At 37.0% G+C, this 18,525-nt stretch overlaps 1 protein-coding gene across 2 annotated transcripts in view; it reads right to left on the reverse strand.

The window, feature by feature from the left end:
* The window catches only part of Ralgapa1 (Ral GTPase activating protein catalytic subunit alpha 1), a 213,682-nt gene that overhangs the window by 16,392 nt on the left and 178,765 nt on the right, over window positions 1-18,525 (reverse strand). For both annotated transcript variants that reach the window (XM_051146322.1, XM_051146313.1), the window contains 2 exons: window positions 18,236-18,394; window positions 16,318-16,445 (listed from right to left, as the gene is read on the reverse strand). In XM_051146322.1, the coding sequence (XP_051002279.1) occupies window positions 16,318-16,445; window positions 18,236-18,394 (287 nt within the window). The remainder of the gene's footprint in view (window positions 1-16,317; window positions 16,446-18,235; window positions 18,395-18,525) is intronic.

Below are 18,525 nucleotides of genomic sequence, written 5' to 3' on the forward strand. Positions count from 1 at the left end.
AGCAAAAAGCAAAACTGGAAACTGTTCTTAAAATATTTATTCTTGAATAATTGGTTAAAGGAAACATTGTATGAATGTTGCAAAGAATCATATTTCTTTGTAATTGAATTCATTGTAATTAAACACTGAGACAAACATGCTCCCCACCTTCAATAATTCTTAAAACGAAATTGAACATTTAAAATTTTTCATAGTTTTAGTATAAAGAAGCCATCACTGAAAAAGGAGAAAGGACCTTAGAGAAAATCAGTGTAGGTAATAAAATGTGGGATAATTTAAAATCAGTTAGACCATGTTTCTGAACCACACTGGTACACAAAGACAAAGGCATTAGCTGGGTATGGTGGCACATGTCTGCAAGTCCAGTGCTTATGAGACTTGGGTAGGAGATTGCTGAGACTTTAAGGTGGCCAACCTGTGCTAGAGTCAGAGAGACCCTACCCCCCCAAAAAGCTTGAAAACCATTTAGATAAAGATGATCTTCAACTTATAATGGGGGTTACCTCCCAATAAATCTATTGCAGGTAAAAATACGTTTAAAATGCCTTTAATACAGCAAGTCTATTGACTATCCCAGCTAGAACATGGTTATCTACCTCCACTCTCATGTGGATGGACAGGAGGGGCAACAAAGTACAGCGTTAGTACAGCAAGACGTGCAGATGGGCCAGACAGTTAGAAATTCAAGGGCAGTTCTCACCAAATGTACTGCCTTCTACACAAGGAAGCTATGTGAAGCTGAACCAAAACAAACTCAGGAACTATATGTTTTGTTTTGTTATTGTTGTTTTCAATGTTTTTGCAGACAGACTCTTGCTTTGGAGCTCAGGCTGGCCTGAAATGCACGATCCTTCTGCCTCAGCTTCCCAAGTGCTTAGGATTCAGGCATGTGTCACATGCATGATTACGTCCTGTCCCCATCCCCAGCCAGAACAATGTTTATTCAGCAGTAAGTCTGGAGGAGTACTTCTGTAATTTGTAGAAAGCAACAACAACAACAACAACAACAACAACAACAACAAAAAAAAAACAAAGCTGCTGCTGAGTCAAGCTGGGACTAGAAACCTGGTCTTTTAGTTAATACCTCAGTATTCTTTTATCTAGTTTTATTGATTTGCATGTTTTGTGGAGGATTAAAAAAAAAAAAGGCTATGAGGCATGTTATCCCAAAGATGGTCAAGACAACAAATATTAGCCTCAATTCTAAGGCTGGCAAGTTTTGGAAAACATCTGATTATATCAATAAATTGTAATTATTGTATTTCACTATGTATATATTTAAAAAGTCCTTATTTATTCTAAAATAAAAATGAGAAAAGAGTTCAAGTGATATTTAACATTTTAGTTTTAGAAGGCCATGAAATACCTTTATCCACTTTGAAGTAAAATCAATGAGTAGTCTTGAATAACAAAAATGATTAATTTTATGAACAGATACATTTTACAAATACATTTCAGGGATCTCATGCTACTATCAGTAATAAAGTATTATATAAGACTGAAATAGATAGGGCACTATTCATTTGTAAAATGAATGTAAACTGTATTGTTTATATTACAAAGCAATGTCTTGTAAATTAACAATTTGGCAGGGGTAGGGATATTCCATTTCTTTCCTACTGTAGCTAAATCCTTCAAGAAACATGCAGTCTAGTTCACTTGCAGCAAAGACAAATTCTCCTAAATATTATATTGTTTAACTGTACTAGACTAGCAGAAGCCCTTCTCAAAAAGTCTGCAACAGGTTATGATCAACCTTCTTTTTATGATATCTTATATTAATGAAATTCTTTAGTAGATGACACTATCTAGACCATTTAGGAAAAGCTGTGATTTGTCAGAGTAGACAAAGCTGGGCTTTAATCCATCCTTTTAACCATATTGCCAAGTCTGTATTGTTTTCACTGCATCTCAATTAGAGATAGGCAGGACACCTGGTACTTCTTTATCGGAGTCCCATGGCTGCCAGATGACTCAAAATCCATAGCAGGTGCTACGGCAGTGTGAGGGTAGCCCTATTACTGAAAGCTGGAGTGGGATAAATTTTTTCCATATATAATTGCTCATAAATCACTCAATTACTAAATGAAAATGTTAGAAGAGTTGATAAGCCCATTTTTACCAATGTTCATGTAAATACATTAGGAAAGATTAGTTTCAAAGAAATAGGCTTAAAATTTCAAACCCATCTAAAGTCTCTGAAAATACTCCTCAATTTAATAATCTAATAATCATTGGTGATTTCCAAAGTTACCAGCATGATATCAAATACTATATATACATACATACATACATATATACATACATACTGCCTTCTACACAAGGCAATATATATATATATATATATATATATATATGTATATATATATATCACAAAAGGTGCATGAAACACAACATCTAAAAGAAAAACTAAGGTATCTGAATTTCACATTTAATGGAATTAAAAATTTGTACCCACTCTTGTTAAGAGATGCTTGAGAATAGTATCATTAATTTGTAATAATAAAGTTTTCATATTGGGTAAAGAAGTGCTCCAAACCAGCAGTCTTGGAGTAAGTTTAAAACTACTGGGAGGTACTAGAAACACAGTCTCTTTGTGTTGTTCCTTTTGGGAACAAAAATTTCAGTATACCAAAGCAGAGGAAATTAAACACACACACACACACACACACACACATGAAAAAAACAACCCCAAACCCAAAAGCTCCCCAAACTCTAAAGTGAGACTTTACAGTATACAATTACTTATGTGTTATCTCTACTTAAATGTGTACTAATATAATTAAGACTTTAAATGCTGTAATTATTGGGGATACAGAAAAGAGATTTTATTATCATAGCAAGTATTAACAAAGCACAGCAAATTGCCATTTCAAACATGGTCATAGAATCTATGATAAGCAGTATATTGGCTTAAACTAATGCACTATGTGCCCCCAGGGAATGACAGCCTGGGACACTGGGCTTTAACATCAAAATCTGTCCATTAATCTTGACTTTAAATATAATCTATTCTGCAGTAGAAGGAAGAATGGGCATTCAATGAATTATTGGTTTTGAAATACTGCACTAGTGCCATTTACTAAAATCACTTAAGGGGATACAAGGAAAGAGAATTCTAGTAAATTTTACAGATTCACTAATTTTATAAAACATGCACTTGACTTTCTCCAACTTCAGCAGGAACATCTCAATTATGTAAGGAATTACAGCAAAAAGTTGTCTTAAAATATCTCTTCTTGTTCTCTCATAAGGACAGCTGGAAATTGTAACACCAAATAGAACTTAGTCAATTTAATTTCAGCTGGAAAAAGAAACATCTGTGGAAATGTACCGTGGGGCCAGAATCCCTAGAGCTTGAAATAAGCTTTAACTTAAGAGGGGAAAAAAAGTAGTTCATTGTCTGCTTCAGAATCATCAGTGCCTTGCTGAAAGAGTTCCAGAAATAAACAGAAAGCTCCAGGAGTATTTACATCAGGGTATATGATGCTTCATAAAAAGTAAACAACCTTCCCATTCTTAAAGATACTCAAAACTGGACAGAACTCACTGAGGTAAGGGTACACGATTAAAAGTCATTAGCTACTAAATGGTAAAGGTAGGAACTAATCTTAAGATATGCTAAATCATTTATTTTAGTAGCTTATTTTAGCACCTGTAACTGTTAATACGGTTGACTTGCAATCCTGTAATATGCCATATATATGTGCGTGTGTACACACACACACACACTCAGATATCATCTGGAAATTCCAAAAAGGCAAAGTGTAAAGGAAACGAAACCAGATTTATAGCTTTATCTGATATGTGAATTGTGGTGGCTTTAGGCCATTTCTCATTTAAAAATTTTATGGATATAAAAATACATTGTATTTTTCTAAACATAAATTCGTGAAATAAAATTGACATTGCTGAAGTATAAGCCGGTGATCCGAAAACAGATATGGCATGCTAACAAGGGAGTACTACAGGTGGCCATTTAAATAGATTCATTTGCTTCTTTTTGATAGTAGCTATGTGCTAAAGAAAAGTCAGCACTCCTATCAAGAGAGTAAGTACATGTGGAAACATCAGTTCTACAACAGCTATTTCTGCTCCTTCTCTTTTCTGAGCAGCAATTAGTAAAGCCACCCCTTCCCTCCTCCCTAGCTGTCAAGCTGTTCAGAGCAGTTTGCAACTTGACAATAGCACCATTGTGAATGCTCTCTGGGCTTCCTTCCCACAGAGAGTTAAATGGGCAGTTCCTGCTGCCCATGATTGGTGTCCAGTGAAATAATACTCAAGAGCCAGGTTTTATCAGCTTCACGCCAAAGAAGTGAAGCCAGGGAACCCAAGCCTTCATATCATACTGGACCATATGCCAACCCTGATGGCCCCAAAGGTTTATCACTAAGAATCAGGATCCATCATGTCCCTTGTGAAATTTCACTTCACATACCTTATGTGAAATGCAAAGCTTCACTAAAAACTGAACCTTCTTCACAACTGGCACGAACAGATGGATGGTAACAGTGGTTTGGCAAGCAAAAGTTAAGATTTAAATAGGCTATAGTCTAGTGTTTGAGAGAACGTATTTAGAAGAAAATGAGGAGATTTGTGACCCATGCTTTAATTTTAATTACATTATTAGGTTATTAAAGATTCAGTATTAAAAGCTCTTACTTTTAGTAAAATAAGTATTAAAAGCACTTTAGTTCCTTATGTCAAACAGGCTTAACGAGTTAGACTGATTTCTGCTTTATAGACGCTATTTGTTCTGAATCCCCCAAATAATATGTGGGTCTGCAGTTGTTTTTATATTTAAACAAAGACTAGAATGCACTTTATACATCAGTGTGATAAACACATATTAATAGTCTATCAGTTTACTCTTATCCCCCACAGAACACAGACAGGCTTCTAACACAGGGAAAACCCTGTTTCGGGACAGGTGAGAAGGGAAAAGTGGAAACAGCCCAACATCAGGTTTGGTTGTTTTTAGGAACCGTATGTCCAGGCCCTCATGGAGTGCTCTATTTTGCTTCTGGCACACTGTGATATAATCCAACTGTCTAGATTGGCATTTGTAGATCATACTGTCATACTAGATTTGACAAAAATGTGGAAGAATATTTATCTATAGAGTCATGAAGCCTACATACAATAAGAATAGGACCTCCCCAGCCCTGCAAAAGGATAGGTTACAAGAACTTAACTTGCCAGTAATGTATAAAAGCACAATGTATAAAAACAATAGATTATTATGTAAGAATCTAAGCCAGGTGTGAGGGTGCAACCTGTACTCCCAATAAGTTGGGAGGCAGAAGCAGATGGAGTTCAAGGCCAGTCTATAGTACACAGTGAGTCCAGGCTAGCCTGGATTCATAGGCTAACTCTGAGATAGAAACTCTGTCTCAAAAACCAAAGTGCTGAGGCAGTTTGTTCAGCAGCGGAGAGTGTCTTGTCTAGTACACACACACTGAGTGTGCTAAAGTCTACCACAGGGGGAAGATCTTTAAAGATTTTTAAGAGCACATTTTAAAAATGCTCTTTAAAAATAACAAATATGTGTAAATGTTACCAAACATTTATAGATACCTTCTCAGTCTCACTAGAGACACAAGCTATTACTGTCACTAGCCTGACAATAATTGCTTGATAAATTATGCAAAAATTAAGATTTATGAAAATGGTAGTTTTATACATTGGAAAGTCTTCTCCAAGGAATAAAAAACGATTAATTTGAACTGTAGCTCTCTATTAATCATCACACAAAAGGTATACAGCAGTGGGAGGGGCTGTCACTGGCTGCCATATTGTCAGGATCACCAGATAATCAAGTTCACTTTGCTTGTCTTTCTTTTCAGCTACCACTATCTAGTTTAGACACATTTCTTCATCTCACCTGCTACTGCTCTTCCCTTTGCCCTGTATCACCCAACAGTGTGAGCTGCTTTCATTAAAAGTCAGATTTATTGCTGGGTATGGTGGCACACATCTTTAATCCCAGCACTTGGGATGCAGAGGCGGGTGGATCTCTATGACTTTGGAGACAGTTGGTCTACAAAGTGAATCCAAGATATCCCGGGGTGTTACACAGAGAACCCTGTCTTGAAAAACAAATTCAGATTCACTTATGGGGTGGAGGGAATGAACACTCTGTGTTTCAGCATGTACATGGAAGACAGAAAACAACATTTTGGGGGACCTGATTTTTCTACTTTGTTTGGAGGTAGGGTCTTTCATTTCAGTAGCTGAACCGCTGGTGCACGCTTCTGGCTTATTTTCCTGTCTCCAGTTTCTATCCACAGGCGTGCTGAGAACATGGATGTGTGTTACTACATCTGGTTTTTATGTGGGTTCAGAGGGATGCACTCGGTTGTTTTTACCCACTGATCTATAGTCTCAACTTGCATATCTTAACAACATTACACTTCCTGATACCATGTCCCTTTCCTACCCTCAAGGACTTTGTTCTTCTCTGCCTCATAAAGTCCTGCATATCTCTGAAGCAATCTGTAGAAGAGCGTTCCTTGGTGAAGCCAGTCCTAAACCCCTCCACCTCAGCACTATCTTTTCTCACTCACCATCACCAGCACCATCCTCCTTTGTACATATCACTTCTGCTGGACTCTTTCAGTGTGCAGCTCACTCGTCTAGTTCATAGGGGCTTTCGTTCCCTACACCACTGTATGGCCCTCAAATGTGGTAACTTCTTTTTTTTTTTGAGACAAAGTCTTATATGTAACTCTGGCTGTCCTAGAACTCCATAAATAGATCAGGCTGGCCTTGAACTCAAGAGATTCTTAACCACCTCTTCCCCCTAGGTGCTGGAATTAAAGATGTGTACCACCACATCCACAACTGGAAGAAGCGGTCACATTTTACATTCCAGATTTTCTCTGGCAGTGTCTCCTAGATCCAAGGGAGTCAACAAATACGTGAATAAGTGAATGGCCCAAAATTCCTTAGTGATAAGGCTAATGTCAGTTATCGTTAGAGAATAAAACCTGTATTTCAGATTACAACAGTATTGTTAAAACAAAGTTGATCATGCAACCAAAGCTATTTTTGTGAGCCCCCACAGTTTAAATATAGTAAAATCATTAATAGTAAGTGAAACCTTAATAAAAGATTATCTCTAGAGAACATTAAGAGACAATGTTACCACCAGGTATGATCCACATCTTTAATTCCAGCACATGGGAGGCAAAAGCAGGTGCATCTCTGAAGTCCAAGCCCAGCCTGGTCTACATAGTAGGTCCCCCAGCCTAGCCAGAACTATATAGCAAGGTCTTGTCTCAAGAGACAGGCAGGCAGGCAGGCATGCGCACGCACATGTGCGTGTACACACACACACACACACACACACACACACACACACACACACACACACACATACACGACGAGGAGAGAAAGTATTTGAGAATGAGAATATGGTAACTTTAGATTACTGGTTCAATTCCACAGAACAAACAGTGTATTACCACCACGTATTTATTACACACCATAGAGTTTCACATTTATTCCCTTGCTTTTTTTTTTTTTTTGGCTCCCCTTTCCTCTTTTCTCAACCTCTTTCCAGTACTAGATTCGTATATGCTAAGCAAGCATTCTTCGATCGAGTTACAGACCCTTTAAAAAAAACCTTTTTGCTTTTAAACTTGGAGACCTAGTGAACTCACTATATAGCCTACTCTTACCTAAATTCATGATCCTCCTGCCTCATCTTTCCAAAAAGTTGCTTTTATAGGTCTTTGCCACCATGTTTGGTTGATTTTATTTTTTCTCTTGTTGAAAATGTAAGTTAGATTTGGTATTTCCAAACCAATAATAACTTTAAAAATGTGTGATAAAAGATTTCTACAAAGACTGACAAGAATCTACTAGGTACTTAGTAATATTGACAAACAGATACTTTCTACCCAATGACAGGAACAGATAAAAAAATTACGCAGTAGGGGATGCTTTAGTGTCACTATAGACGTACAACACATATCCAAGATCCCTGTTTAAAAAACTGCTGTTGAAAAAAAAAAAGAACTGCTGTTGGCAGTGACATTTATTAGGGTTGGAAATAAAATCCTGGTCAACGGGATACGTAAGCATACAAAAATTTTTCTTTGAAAGTAATACCCATGTCTTTAACACAGAAGATGTAAAGGCTCCAATTAGGAACTGCCAGGCAAATGAGAATATTTCAACTCTTGGAGAAGTCCTAACACAATTACTAAAAAGCAATGGCTGCAAGCACACAAAAGCCCCTTTTCGTATTTCTCAATATTTACCAGCTAATCAATGTGTCCATTAAGTTCAAGGCAGTTATTCAGAAAGTATGGGGAATAAATGCCATCAGATATGAAGGCTGCTGGTGGAATCACTAATGGCACAAATAATATTGGTACAAATGTTCCAGCAGTGCGCTGCAAAGCTGGCTCCCCAGCACCCAGAGTACCGCAGCTCCCTCTACTGCTCACTGGTGGCTCTGACTTCTCTTGCCAATTAGTGAGGATGTGTGAGCATTTGGAACCTTAACTGTACAAAGCAGCTTGGAGGGACTCACAGCATCTGCCACTGCCTTCAAGTCAGACATGTCTTGGCTCACTTTTGTCCCTAACGGATACTCTTTGCCCCTTATCTTTTATCATCCCTTCTGAAAATGAATGATCTTCACTAAACATACAAATACAATGACTAACCTGTCAAAATACACATTCCTGGGGTGTGGTGGCACACATCTCTCTAATCCTAGCACTCAGGAGGCAGAGGCAAGCAGATCTCTGTGACTGCAAGGCCAGCCTGGTCTATACAGTAAATACTAGGCCAGTCAGAGCCATACAGCAAGACCCTTTCTCAAAAAACAAAAACCAACCAACCCAAACCAACCCTTCCCATGCCATGCTGTTGTTTTACTCGTGTCAAAGGCAGTTTCTTCTGGTTCTAGACTTTCTCATTTCACTCTTCAAAGTGGCAGCCACGTTATAAAGTTTTTAAAGGTTTGTTTTATTTTATGTGTATGAGTGCTTTTCTTGTGTGCTTGTATATGCACCACAGGTGTGCCTTGTGTCAGTGGAGTTCAGAAAAGGGCACCGGATCCCATGAAACCGGGGTTGTAGATTGTTATGTACTTCCACATGCTAGAAGTACTGGAAACGGAACTTAGCTCCTCTTCAAGTGCTCAACTTCTGGGCCAGCTCTCCAGCCCCATGAGGCCTAGTTTAATATAAATTTAAAGCTATAAGGTAAAAATAAAATAAAAAAAAAACTCCAAAAAATAAGCTAATCATAAACTTCAAAAACATAGATAATAGGCTGGAGAGATGGCTTAGTAGTAAAGAACTGTGTTACTCTAGCACGCGCGCGCGCGCGCGCGCACACACACACACACAAAAACACACGTTCTCTTAAAATAATAGAAACAAGTCTTTAAAACTGTAGGCAATAAGAATACATGTGAACTTTTAGAGTATATGTGGAGATAAGTGAAAAATTTCTGTTCAAAAATATTAGTTAAGAATCCATCCACTAAAAAAAACAAGTAAGAATCCACCCACTGTTTGTACCCTTGTTCTATTATGTGTTACTGCTCGTTACCAGATACTGTGCTAAGTCAGTGAAATCTGGAAGGTAAGACTTACTAATATGTGCACAAACACATAATAGTAGACCAACATGTTTTATGGCAGTGTGAGCAATAAGTTTGCTTAATGAAGGAATTATTTTTATTTTTATTTTTTGTTACCTAAAGATGTTTCATTTAGGTCATAATAAACAAGTATATCAGACAGAAAACAGTAGAAGTACATACTCTTGGAGTTTTAAAACATGAGCATTTATAGAACACGAATTTGGTTTAGGTGAAGAAATATAGATAGCATCTTGGGTGTCAATACAGTGAGGAAGACTGCAGAGAAGGGATACGGGATCGAGGAAGTATGCAGGTATGTTTGACAAAGCTACACTGAGAACTAGGAGGCTGGGAGGGCACGCCTGGGTTTGTGTTTTAGACAGTAATAATGTCATCAGCTCCCACACAGCTACAGTGTTCTGAGCTGTGGCCGAGATGACAAGCAGGATGCCTAGTGCTTCGTTGGATAGCTTTATTTAATCCTTACACTAATCTTGAGTTTGGTACTATAATTATCTCCTTCTTACAGATTAAATTAAGGATAGTCCATATTTATTGATACTATCTTCTAAGAAAATGCTTTACAAAAGACAGTAAATACATAAAATTATGTACTTTTTCAAGAAACTCATTTTCTTTTTTTTTTTTTTTTTTTTTTTTATTTTTTATTTTTTTATTTTTTTTTTTTAATTAATTTATTCTTGTTACATCTCAATGTTTATCCCATCCCTTGTATCCTCCCATTCCTCCCCCCCCCCCCATTTTCCCATTATTCCCCTCCCCTATGACTGTTCCTGAGGGGGATTACGTCCCCCTATATAGTCTCATAGGGTATCAAGTCTCTTCTTGGCTACTTGCTGTCCTTCCTCTGAGTGCCACCAGGTCTCCCCCTCCAGGAGACATGGTCAAATGTGAGGCACCAGAGTATGTGAGAAAGTCGTATCACACTCTCCACTCAACTGTGGAGAATATTCTGACCATTGGCTAGATCTGGGAAGGGGTTTAAAGTTTACCTCCTGTATTGTCCTTGGCTGGTGCCTTAGTTTGAGCGGGACCCCTGGGCCCAAATCTGCCTATCATATTGTTCTACTTGTAGATTTCTAGGACCATCTGGATCCTTTTATTTTGCTATTCTCCCATGCGTCTCTCATTTAGAGTCCCAATAGGATGCCTTCCCCTCTGTCCCAGTTTCCTGGTAAGTGAAGGCTTTCGTGGGACATGCCCCTTGGGCTAGTATGCAGATATAAGTGAGTATATACCATTTGATTCTTTCTGCTTCTGGGTTAACTCACTCATTATGATCATTTCTAGCTCAATCCATTTATCCACAAATTTCGGGAATTCCTTGTTTTTAATAGCTGAGTAGTATTCCATAGTGTATATGTACCACAGTTTCTTTATCCACTCTTCTACTGAGGGACACTTAGGCTGTTTCCATGTTCTGGCTATTATGAATAAGGCTGCTATGAACATGGTTGAGCAAATTTTCTTGTTGTGTGCTGGAGCATCTTCTGGGTATATTCCAAGGAGTGGAATAGCTGGGTCTTGAGGAAGCCCTATTCCCATTTCATTTTCTTTTAACATGAAATGGCAGCAATATTGATGGGGCCCCCTAAGGAGCTTTACAATGTCCTATCATAATGAAAGGGAACTGCATTAGTGGAGCCAATCAATTACCGTTCATTTAGTTTTGGCTCTCATACTTGTGCAACAGGTCTTTTACATTTGAGTAGTAGAACTGCAGGGCTAATAAACTGAGACTAATTGAAGAATTATCATTGAATTTAGTAATTTGTCTGATAAAGTTAAACAAAGCCAATTCTGGCATTTAAGAAAAAGTCAATCTAAACAGACTGAGAAACATCAAATAATATTGGTTGTGGTGGGAAAGCACATCAAGCCTAGGTGGAAAGCACTCTCTAAAGATGTCATGTGCTCTTTATACTGTGTATCTCAGCGTATCAAATATATTATATATAGGTACATACAAAGCTCAGATATAAGTCACAAGAATTATAGCACTGGCTGGGCCTAGTGGCACATGCCTTTAATCCTAGCACTTGGGAGACAGAGGCAGATTGATTTCTGTGAATTCATGGCCAGTCTGTTCTACCCAGTGAGTTCCAGGACAGTCGGGGCTATACACTGAGTCCAAGTCTCAAAGAAAAAAACAAAAAACAAAACAAAACAAAACAAAAAAAACCCCAACCCAAACCAAACAAAAACAAAAAAAGATAAAACAACAACAACAACAACAACAACTACTACTACTACTACTACTCAAATCCACTGAGCCCTAGATTTTCTACATATACATAATACATACACATATCCATACATCTGTACCTTTTTTTCCTTTTTAAATAGTCTTGCTATTATAGCCCAGGTGGCTTCAAACTCCTGCCTCAGCACCTGCATGCTGGAACTTACAGGTATGTGCTAATAGCCTTGGCTTTCAATAAATATACTTGAGTCTGACACCATAGCCCACTTGGCCATCTTGACAACCCAATGTAACTGAAAGAAGAAAAAACTACAGGTACATTTGTGACCTCTAAATAGTAAGTATAATAATTTATCATATGTCAATATTTATGTTTTGTGTACTTTTCTCAAATTATATAATAATAATAAATAAGATGTAAAGCAAATCAGAATAAGTCAGGGAATATTTTGTGTCAACTTGGCTGGGTTAAGGACACAGTGTTTGGATAAACACCGGTGTAGCTATTATTGTTTTTGTCTAGATGTGACTACTACTTTAATTAGTAGACCTGAACAAATAAAGCCCATTATCTGCATACTGCAGGGAGGTCTCATTCAGTCAAAGGCTGTTGAGAAAAACCTGAGGTCACTTGAGAATCCTATTGCTAGATGCCTTAAGACTGACAGCAACATCAGCTCTTCCTAGGTCTACAGATTTGGTACTTGCCAATCCCCATTGCTGGGGAAGCCAATTCCTTGAAGTACATCTATCTTATTATTTATGTAACATTTACATTGGATTAATTATCATAATCAATCTAAATAAGGTTAGCAGATGAAGGGAATTTGTGTAGATTAAATGAAAATGTACCAGTTAGTACAAAGGACTGAACCACTTGCAACTTGGTTCCTTTAGAACCCAATGCCCCATGGATACAGAGTTCTGTTTCTCTGCGTTTACTAATGTGATTACACACTACAAATTCTGAAAATTCTTACATGGAAATCTCACACTAAAACAAAGAGCACACACAATGACAGTATTATACTAAACGCATGTAACTTGAGAGTCATACTGAAACTTTCTTAAGTAAAAAAAATTTTTTTAATTTAAAGAATAGAGCTACAATTGGCAAGAACATGAAATAAAAGCTCTAGAATTATTTCCACTGTAAAACCCAAAACTAAGCAACCAAACAAACGAACTCTTTCTAGGTAGTTAATAAAATGATGGTCTATGATCAAACCTGAAACACTCCCCTGGCTCAGTGGTACCCCCCAGTCTGCCTACTCTGCCTTCCAAGTATAGCAATTCAGTTCTAATTGCATGATCAAACCAACAAATTGAGCTTAAGAGACAAAAGTCCCTGGCTGACAAAATCAGAGGTTGCATGAAAATGCTTTTCAACTACAAGTAATGTAAGAAACAACAAGTGATGTGAAGGGAGGTTTCAAAGCTTGAAAGACAAATCATCAATACTGACAGATTACTGTAATTCTGGTTGCTAGCATGATCGATTTGAGCAGCACATGACAATCAATACTGTCCTCATTTTCTGAACAACATTAGATTCATACTTACAGAAGATTTTCCTAGGATAAAATTTAAACTCTACTTAATGATCATAAATAGCACAATTTATGCTGTGGAATCTTCATAGGCACTATTATTGGGCATAAGATAACTGACCCAGCAGTGTAGTTATACAAATACAATTGAGTTTATTACATTTTACCTCTTTATTTCTTTGATGAGGATTAAAGAATTAACTCTGGTGGTTTTCAAAACCAACTTCTATTTCCATTCCTATGATAATTCATATTAAGCGTATTGATTTATTTTAGAATACACAATTTTCTCTTCACTGAAAAATCTGATGTAAAAAACATACATTGTAAACTTGACACATTTCTGAAATCAGCATGTTAGTTAAAATTAAGTCATATATTCCTTTACTTTAGTACCTCTAGATACAACTATCAGTTGAAATTTATTATATAAACTTTCATGTTAAAATCAAGAAAAGAAGGGCTGGAGAGATGGCTCAGTGGTTAAAAGCACTGTATGCCCTTCCAGAGGTCCTAAGTTCAATTCCCAGCAACCACATGATAGCTCACAACCATCCATACCCTCTAATGCCCTCTTCTAGAATGCAGGTGTACATGCAGATAGAGCATTCATATACATAAACAAAATCTTAAAAAAAAAAAAGAATAAAGTATTTAAAAAAAAATCAAGCAAAGAAGTTACTTTCCCATAACGTTTCCCCCTTTCTTCATTCATTTATGTTTGTGAGATAGGGTCATGCTATGCTGTGGTTTGTCTTGAATTCTTGATCTAAAGTGATCTTTCCAATCTCTTTGCTTTTACATCTTTGGTTGTAGGAGCTCCTACTACATCTGGCTCCTCCTCAATAATTACAATATAGATCATGTATATTTTGCAAAATACAATACTATATTCTTCAAATAACAAAGGATAGGAATATTGATTATTAAATATTTCTCTCAGTATATATGGAAGAGTTTTCAGGAATCCCTATGGATAGCAAAAATTTGTGGACACTAAAGTCCCCTATGTATAATGATAAAATATTTATATATAACCAAATCTTCATATTACTTATTGTAATAAATATACAGGCATAAGTATCAGTAGTTGTTATACTACAATGTTAAAGGGGTATTGATAAGAAAAAAAATCTCATTTTTTCCTAAATATTTTTCACATACAGTTGTTTGAATTTTTCAAATGGGGAATCCTGGGTACAAGGGCCAAATACTCTTAAACAGTATGAAAAAAAATCAATTTTCTATATGATAGAAAAAGTTTGCTTGGTCTATGAAATATTTTCACTTTATTCTTTTCTTATTTTAAAACTTAAGAGTGTATGAGCTTATGTGTATATACATGTGCTCGGCCAGAAGCATCAGCTCCTCATGGAGCTCACGTTAGAGATGCTGTGAGCTGCTGGTGTGGAGCCAAGCTCAGGCTCTCTGCAAAAGCAGCACATGGTCTTAAATGCCGAGCTGTCTCTCCACCTCTTATTCTAGGAAGTCTATAAGCAACTTTACTGGTAGGAACTGTACAGATTTGCTCTTTGAAACAAAAGTGTTCCTGCCTACTATTTTCATTGAAATTATTTCTTTTCATCCTACAATATTCTCTAATGTGGTAACCATTATCTTAATGTGATTAAATATTAAAAATGTCATAAAGTAGGCCTGAGAATTCACCTCAAGCCGCTAATCAGTGTAATATAAAAACTCAATTAAGCAATTCCTTAGTCTTGGGTAGAGATGTTTTATACTGATGGTAATATTTGTAAGTAATATAATTAATAATTGCACACACCTCATTTAGCACTCATAGTAATGCTCAGATAATATTAGAATCTTTTTACAGATAAAGACAATGAGAGTTAAAGATTCTATGACTTGGGCTAGGATTATGACTCAATGGTAAAGTGACTGCCTAGTATGATCAAGGCCTGGGTTTATTTCTGGAAGCTGAAGAGGAAGGGAAGACCACGACGACAACAACAACCAACACCACCACCACCCCAAACCTGCTTCTGTGGCTTGACCAAGACCATGAGGAAGTTGTCATCACTAAGTTCATTTCAAAGGTAAGTCCACTAAGGTCAGGAGGCTCAGGACATGTTCAAGGCTATGCAGTTCCACAAGAGCAGCACCGACCTGATAGGCTAGCTCCAGAAGCTCTGTTCCCACATCTTTGCACACCTTCATGTCCCTCACCATACTGTTCCCTGCTTAGGTTTTTAATTTCATCCATCTCATTATTTATCACTTAAGACTAGTTCACTTTTCATTTTTTTCAAGAGTGTTTCTGGACACTAACCTTCAACTGGCTGGTGGCCCCTTTTTAGAGTACATCCTGCACACTCCGCTTTTAAAATGCATGTAGTGAAAATAGTGAAAAAAGTATGTTTTTTCCATGCAGAGTGAATTCTTTCCAATGATTGTTTTGATCATTTCTGAACCTCCAGAGCAGCACAGAGCCCCACATATAACAGCATTCTATTTAACTAAGCTAAAGATGACTACTTATTAGAAGCATGTAAAAAGCCGGAACTGCCCACGGGCTACATCATGTGGGTCCCCTAGTAAGGGGGACTGGGGGCTGTCTCTGACATGGACTCTGATACCTGCTTTTTGATACCCTCCTGCCCACCGCAGGGCTACCTTGCCAGGCCATGAGGGAAGAGGATATGCTCAGTCCTGATGCAACTTGATGACTGGCATGGTGGGTGGGTGAGGCTCCCCTTTTCTGAGGAATAGGGGAGGGGGATGGGAGAAGAGGGAGGGAGGGAGGGAAAGCCCAGGAGGAGAGAAAGGAAGGGGCTACAATCAGGATGTAAAGTGAGGAACTCTGCCATCTACTTCTCAGGAACAGAAACCCTAGTCTCAATAATAAGAAATATTTATCTTTTTGTAAGGTAGATGTACACTAGTGTACTAACTACACACGTAAAAAAGGATACAAGTTTTGATACAATGGAATCAGTGACTTCAGAGCACGGCTAGCATTTATTGCTGTGGATCGAACCATAATGGGCAAAACTTTTCCATTCACAATAGCACCATCAAAAAGTGGACCAAAGAAGGGAACCTGGTAAGAGAGATCAGAACATAATTTTAAAGTCAAACCGTAGAAAGACTGTAATAAAAACAATCAAGATCCTTTACACACAAATGTGTTTTTGCTTCCTCTTTGGTTGTCTCTTATGTAAAAATATTATTCAAATTCATTTTTTACATGAACTTATAATCACTTATATTAGGGCAACAAAGAAACAAAAATTCCCAAAGCCAATAGGTTGGCCATTCAAAAGAACTATGTATATGCTTTATGTAACTAAGTAACTTATATCCTCTGCCAGTTTCCAAAGTTTTGTAGTTTCAACTGTATACATACAAAAAACCCAATTCCTTTATTAAACAAGCTGGAAAAGACACACATTCTTACAGGTAGGCAGTTAGATGGTTGGTTTTGTGAGATACTAGTTTTATTCTTATGGTTTGGACATGAATTGTCTTCCTAAAACTCATGTTGAGTGCTTAGCTCTGGGGAAGTGATGGGCAACCGAGCTTTGACCCACAGGCCCAGAAACATGGAGTCAAGCAGCCACGAGTCAAAGCATATCATTCTTCTAAGATGTCATTCCTAGGATTTGTTACAATGACAAAAAACAAATCTAACACAAATACAGAACCTAAAGTGCATTTGGCTTGGTTAATTACAAAAGAAAATCTATGCTTTGATAATTAACTGTCACTTTTATCCAGTGACAATTTATAGCTGTGAATATATAGGTCAGTGGTAGAGTGTTAACCTAGCTGGATGCAAGCACCAATACTGGAAAAAAAAGATTTAAATATGGTTGGTACAAATGGTAGTTCAAGGCAAGACAACTATCCAAGGATGCCATAGCATTTTAGGCCTTCGGGCTATATACCTGAACTTTAAAACAAAAAACGCTTTACAAATATTGTAAAAAAAACACTCAGTAGGCTGCACCAAATTATGTTGTGCCCTGTTATAAGTTGACTTCTGGCTTAGATAAACCAAAAAACAAAAACAAAACCCAAACAAACCTTGTCCTCCAGGAAAATTTATAAATGAGAATTTAACCCAATTCGAGAAAATTTAAAGATTCTGAATCAACTATCAAAACAAAATTTTTTTTGGCAAATGTACTGCAGCATTCATTTTTATCTTCATTTTCTGCGTTTTACGAAATACACCATTTAATTTTATTTTTTCACAGTCACAGTGTACTTTGTTTATATTTTTTTACAATTTTCTATTAAAAGCATTCATCTTAGAAAAGAACACATGAAAATAATGCCAAACTTTTAAAATTATAATTTATTCATATATCCCAATTGTTATCCCCTTGCTTGTATCTTATTATCTTAAAAATAAATACTTCTGAAATAGTTGTTTGAAATCCTGGGGTACATCTAGATGTCCAATCGTAAGAGAGGTAACATCTCTTTAACAATTAAATATATTTATAGGCATTCCGTTTATTATTTTAAAATTACTTTTGGTTTTCTGAGACAGGGCCTCATTAAGTACCACTGACTGGCCTGGGTTTACCTTAAACTTGCAGTAATCATCTTTGCCTATGCCCTGCTGGGATTACAACTGTGCCTTACTAATACCTGCCTGCTTCTTTCTGTGTTTTTTTGGAAAACTGTAGTTGTTTTCTACTTTAATAAAGGGTAAGCTAAGTACAAAGGAACTTCCACTCAGGCATTACCTAGTGTCTCTCTCGCTGGGTTAGTTCTTCTGCATTATGTTTAAGACAATCTACACAGCTACAAGCTGTTGCATTTCCCCCTACTTTCACAACTGAAAATCTATTACTAAGACAGAAGCTAAGAAGTTCTCACCTCTGGTTTTTTCATGATCTGGATGCTGTACATGTGGTTTTTCATTGGATATATTACAATGAGGACATCACCAAATTCTGTAGGAATAATTCCTCTCCGGTAGTCTCTAGTATGTTCTGACCAAACAATGTGTACTTCATCATTTCCTAGGTGTCTCAACTAGAAAAACCAAGGAAATAGTTAGAGTGCTTTGTAAAAGTCCTGTGAGCATAGTTACACAACTAGTGACAATAGACCTTACAGAAGGGACAAGGTTGGTTATTTTCATGACACATAAAATACAAACACTC

This window comes from Acomys russatus, chromosome 1, assembly GCF_903995435.1.
Source record: "Acomys russatus chromosome 1, mAcoRus1.1, whole genome shotgun sequence".
NCBI classification, from domain to species: domain Eukaryota; kingdom Metazoa; phylum Chordata; class Mammalia; order Rodentia; family Muridae; genus Acomys; species Acomys russatus.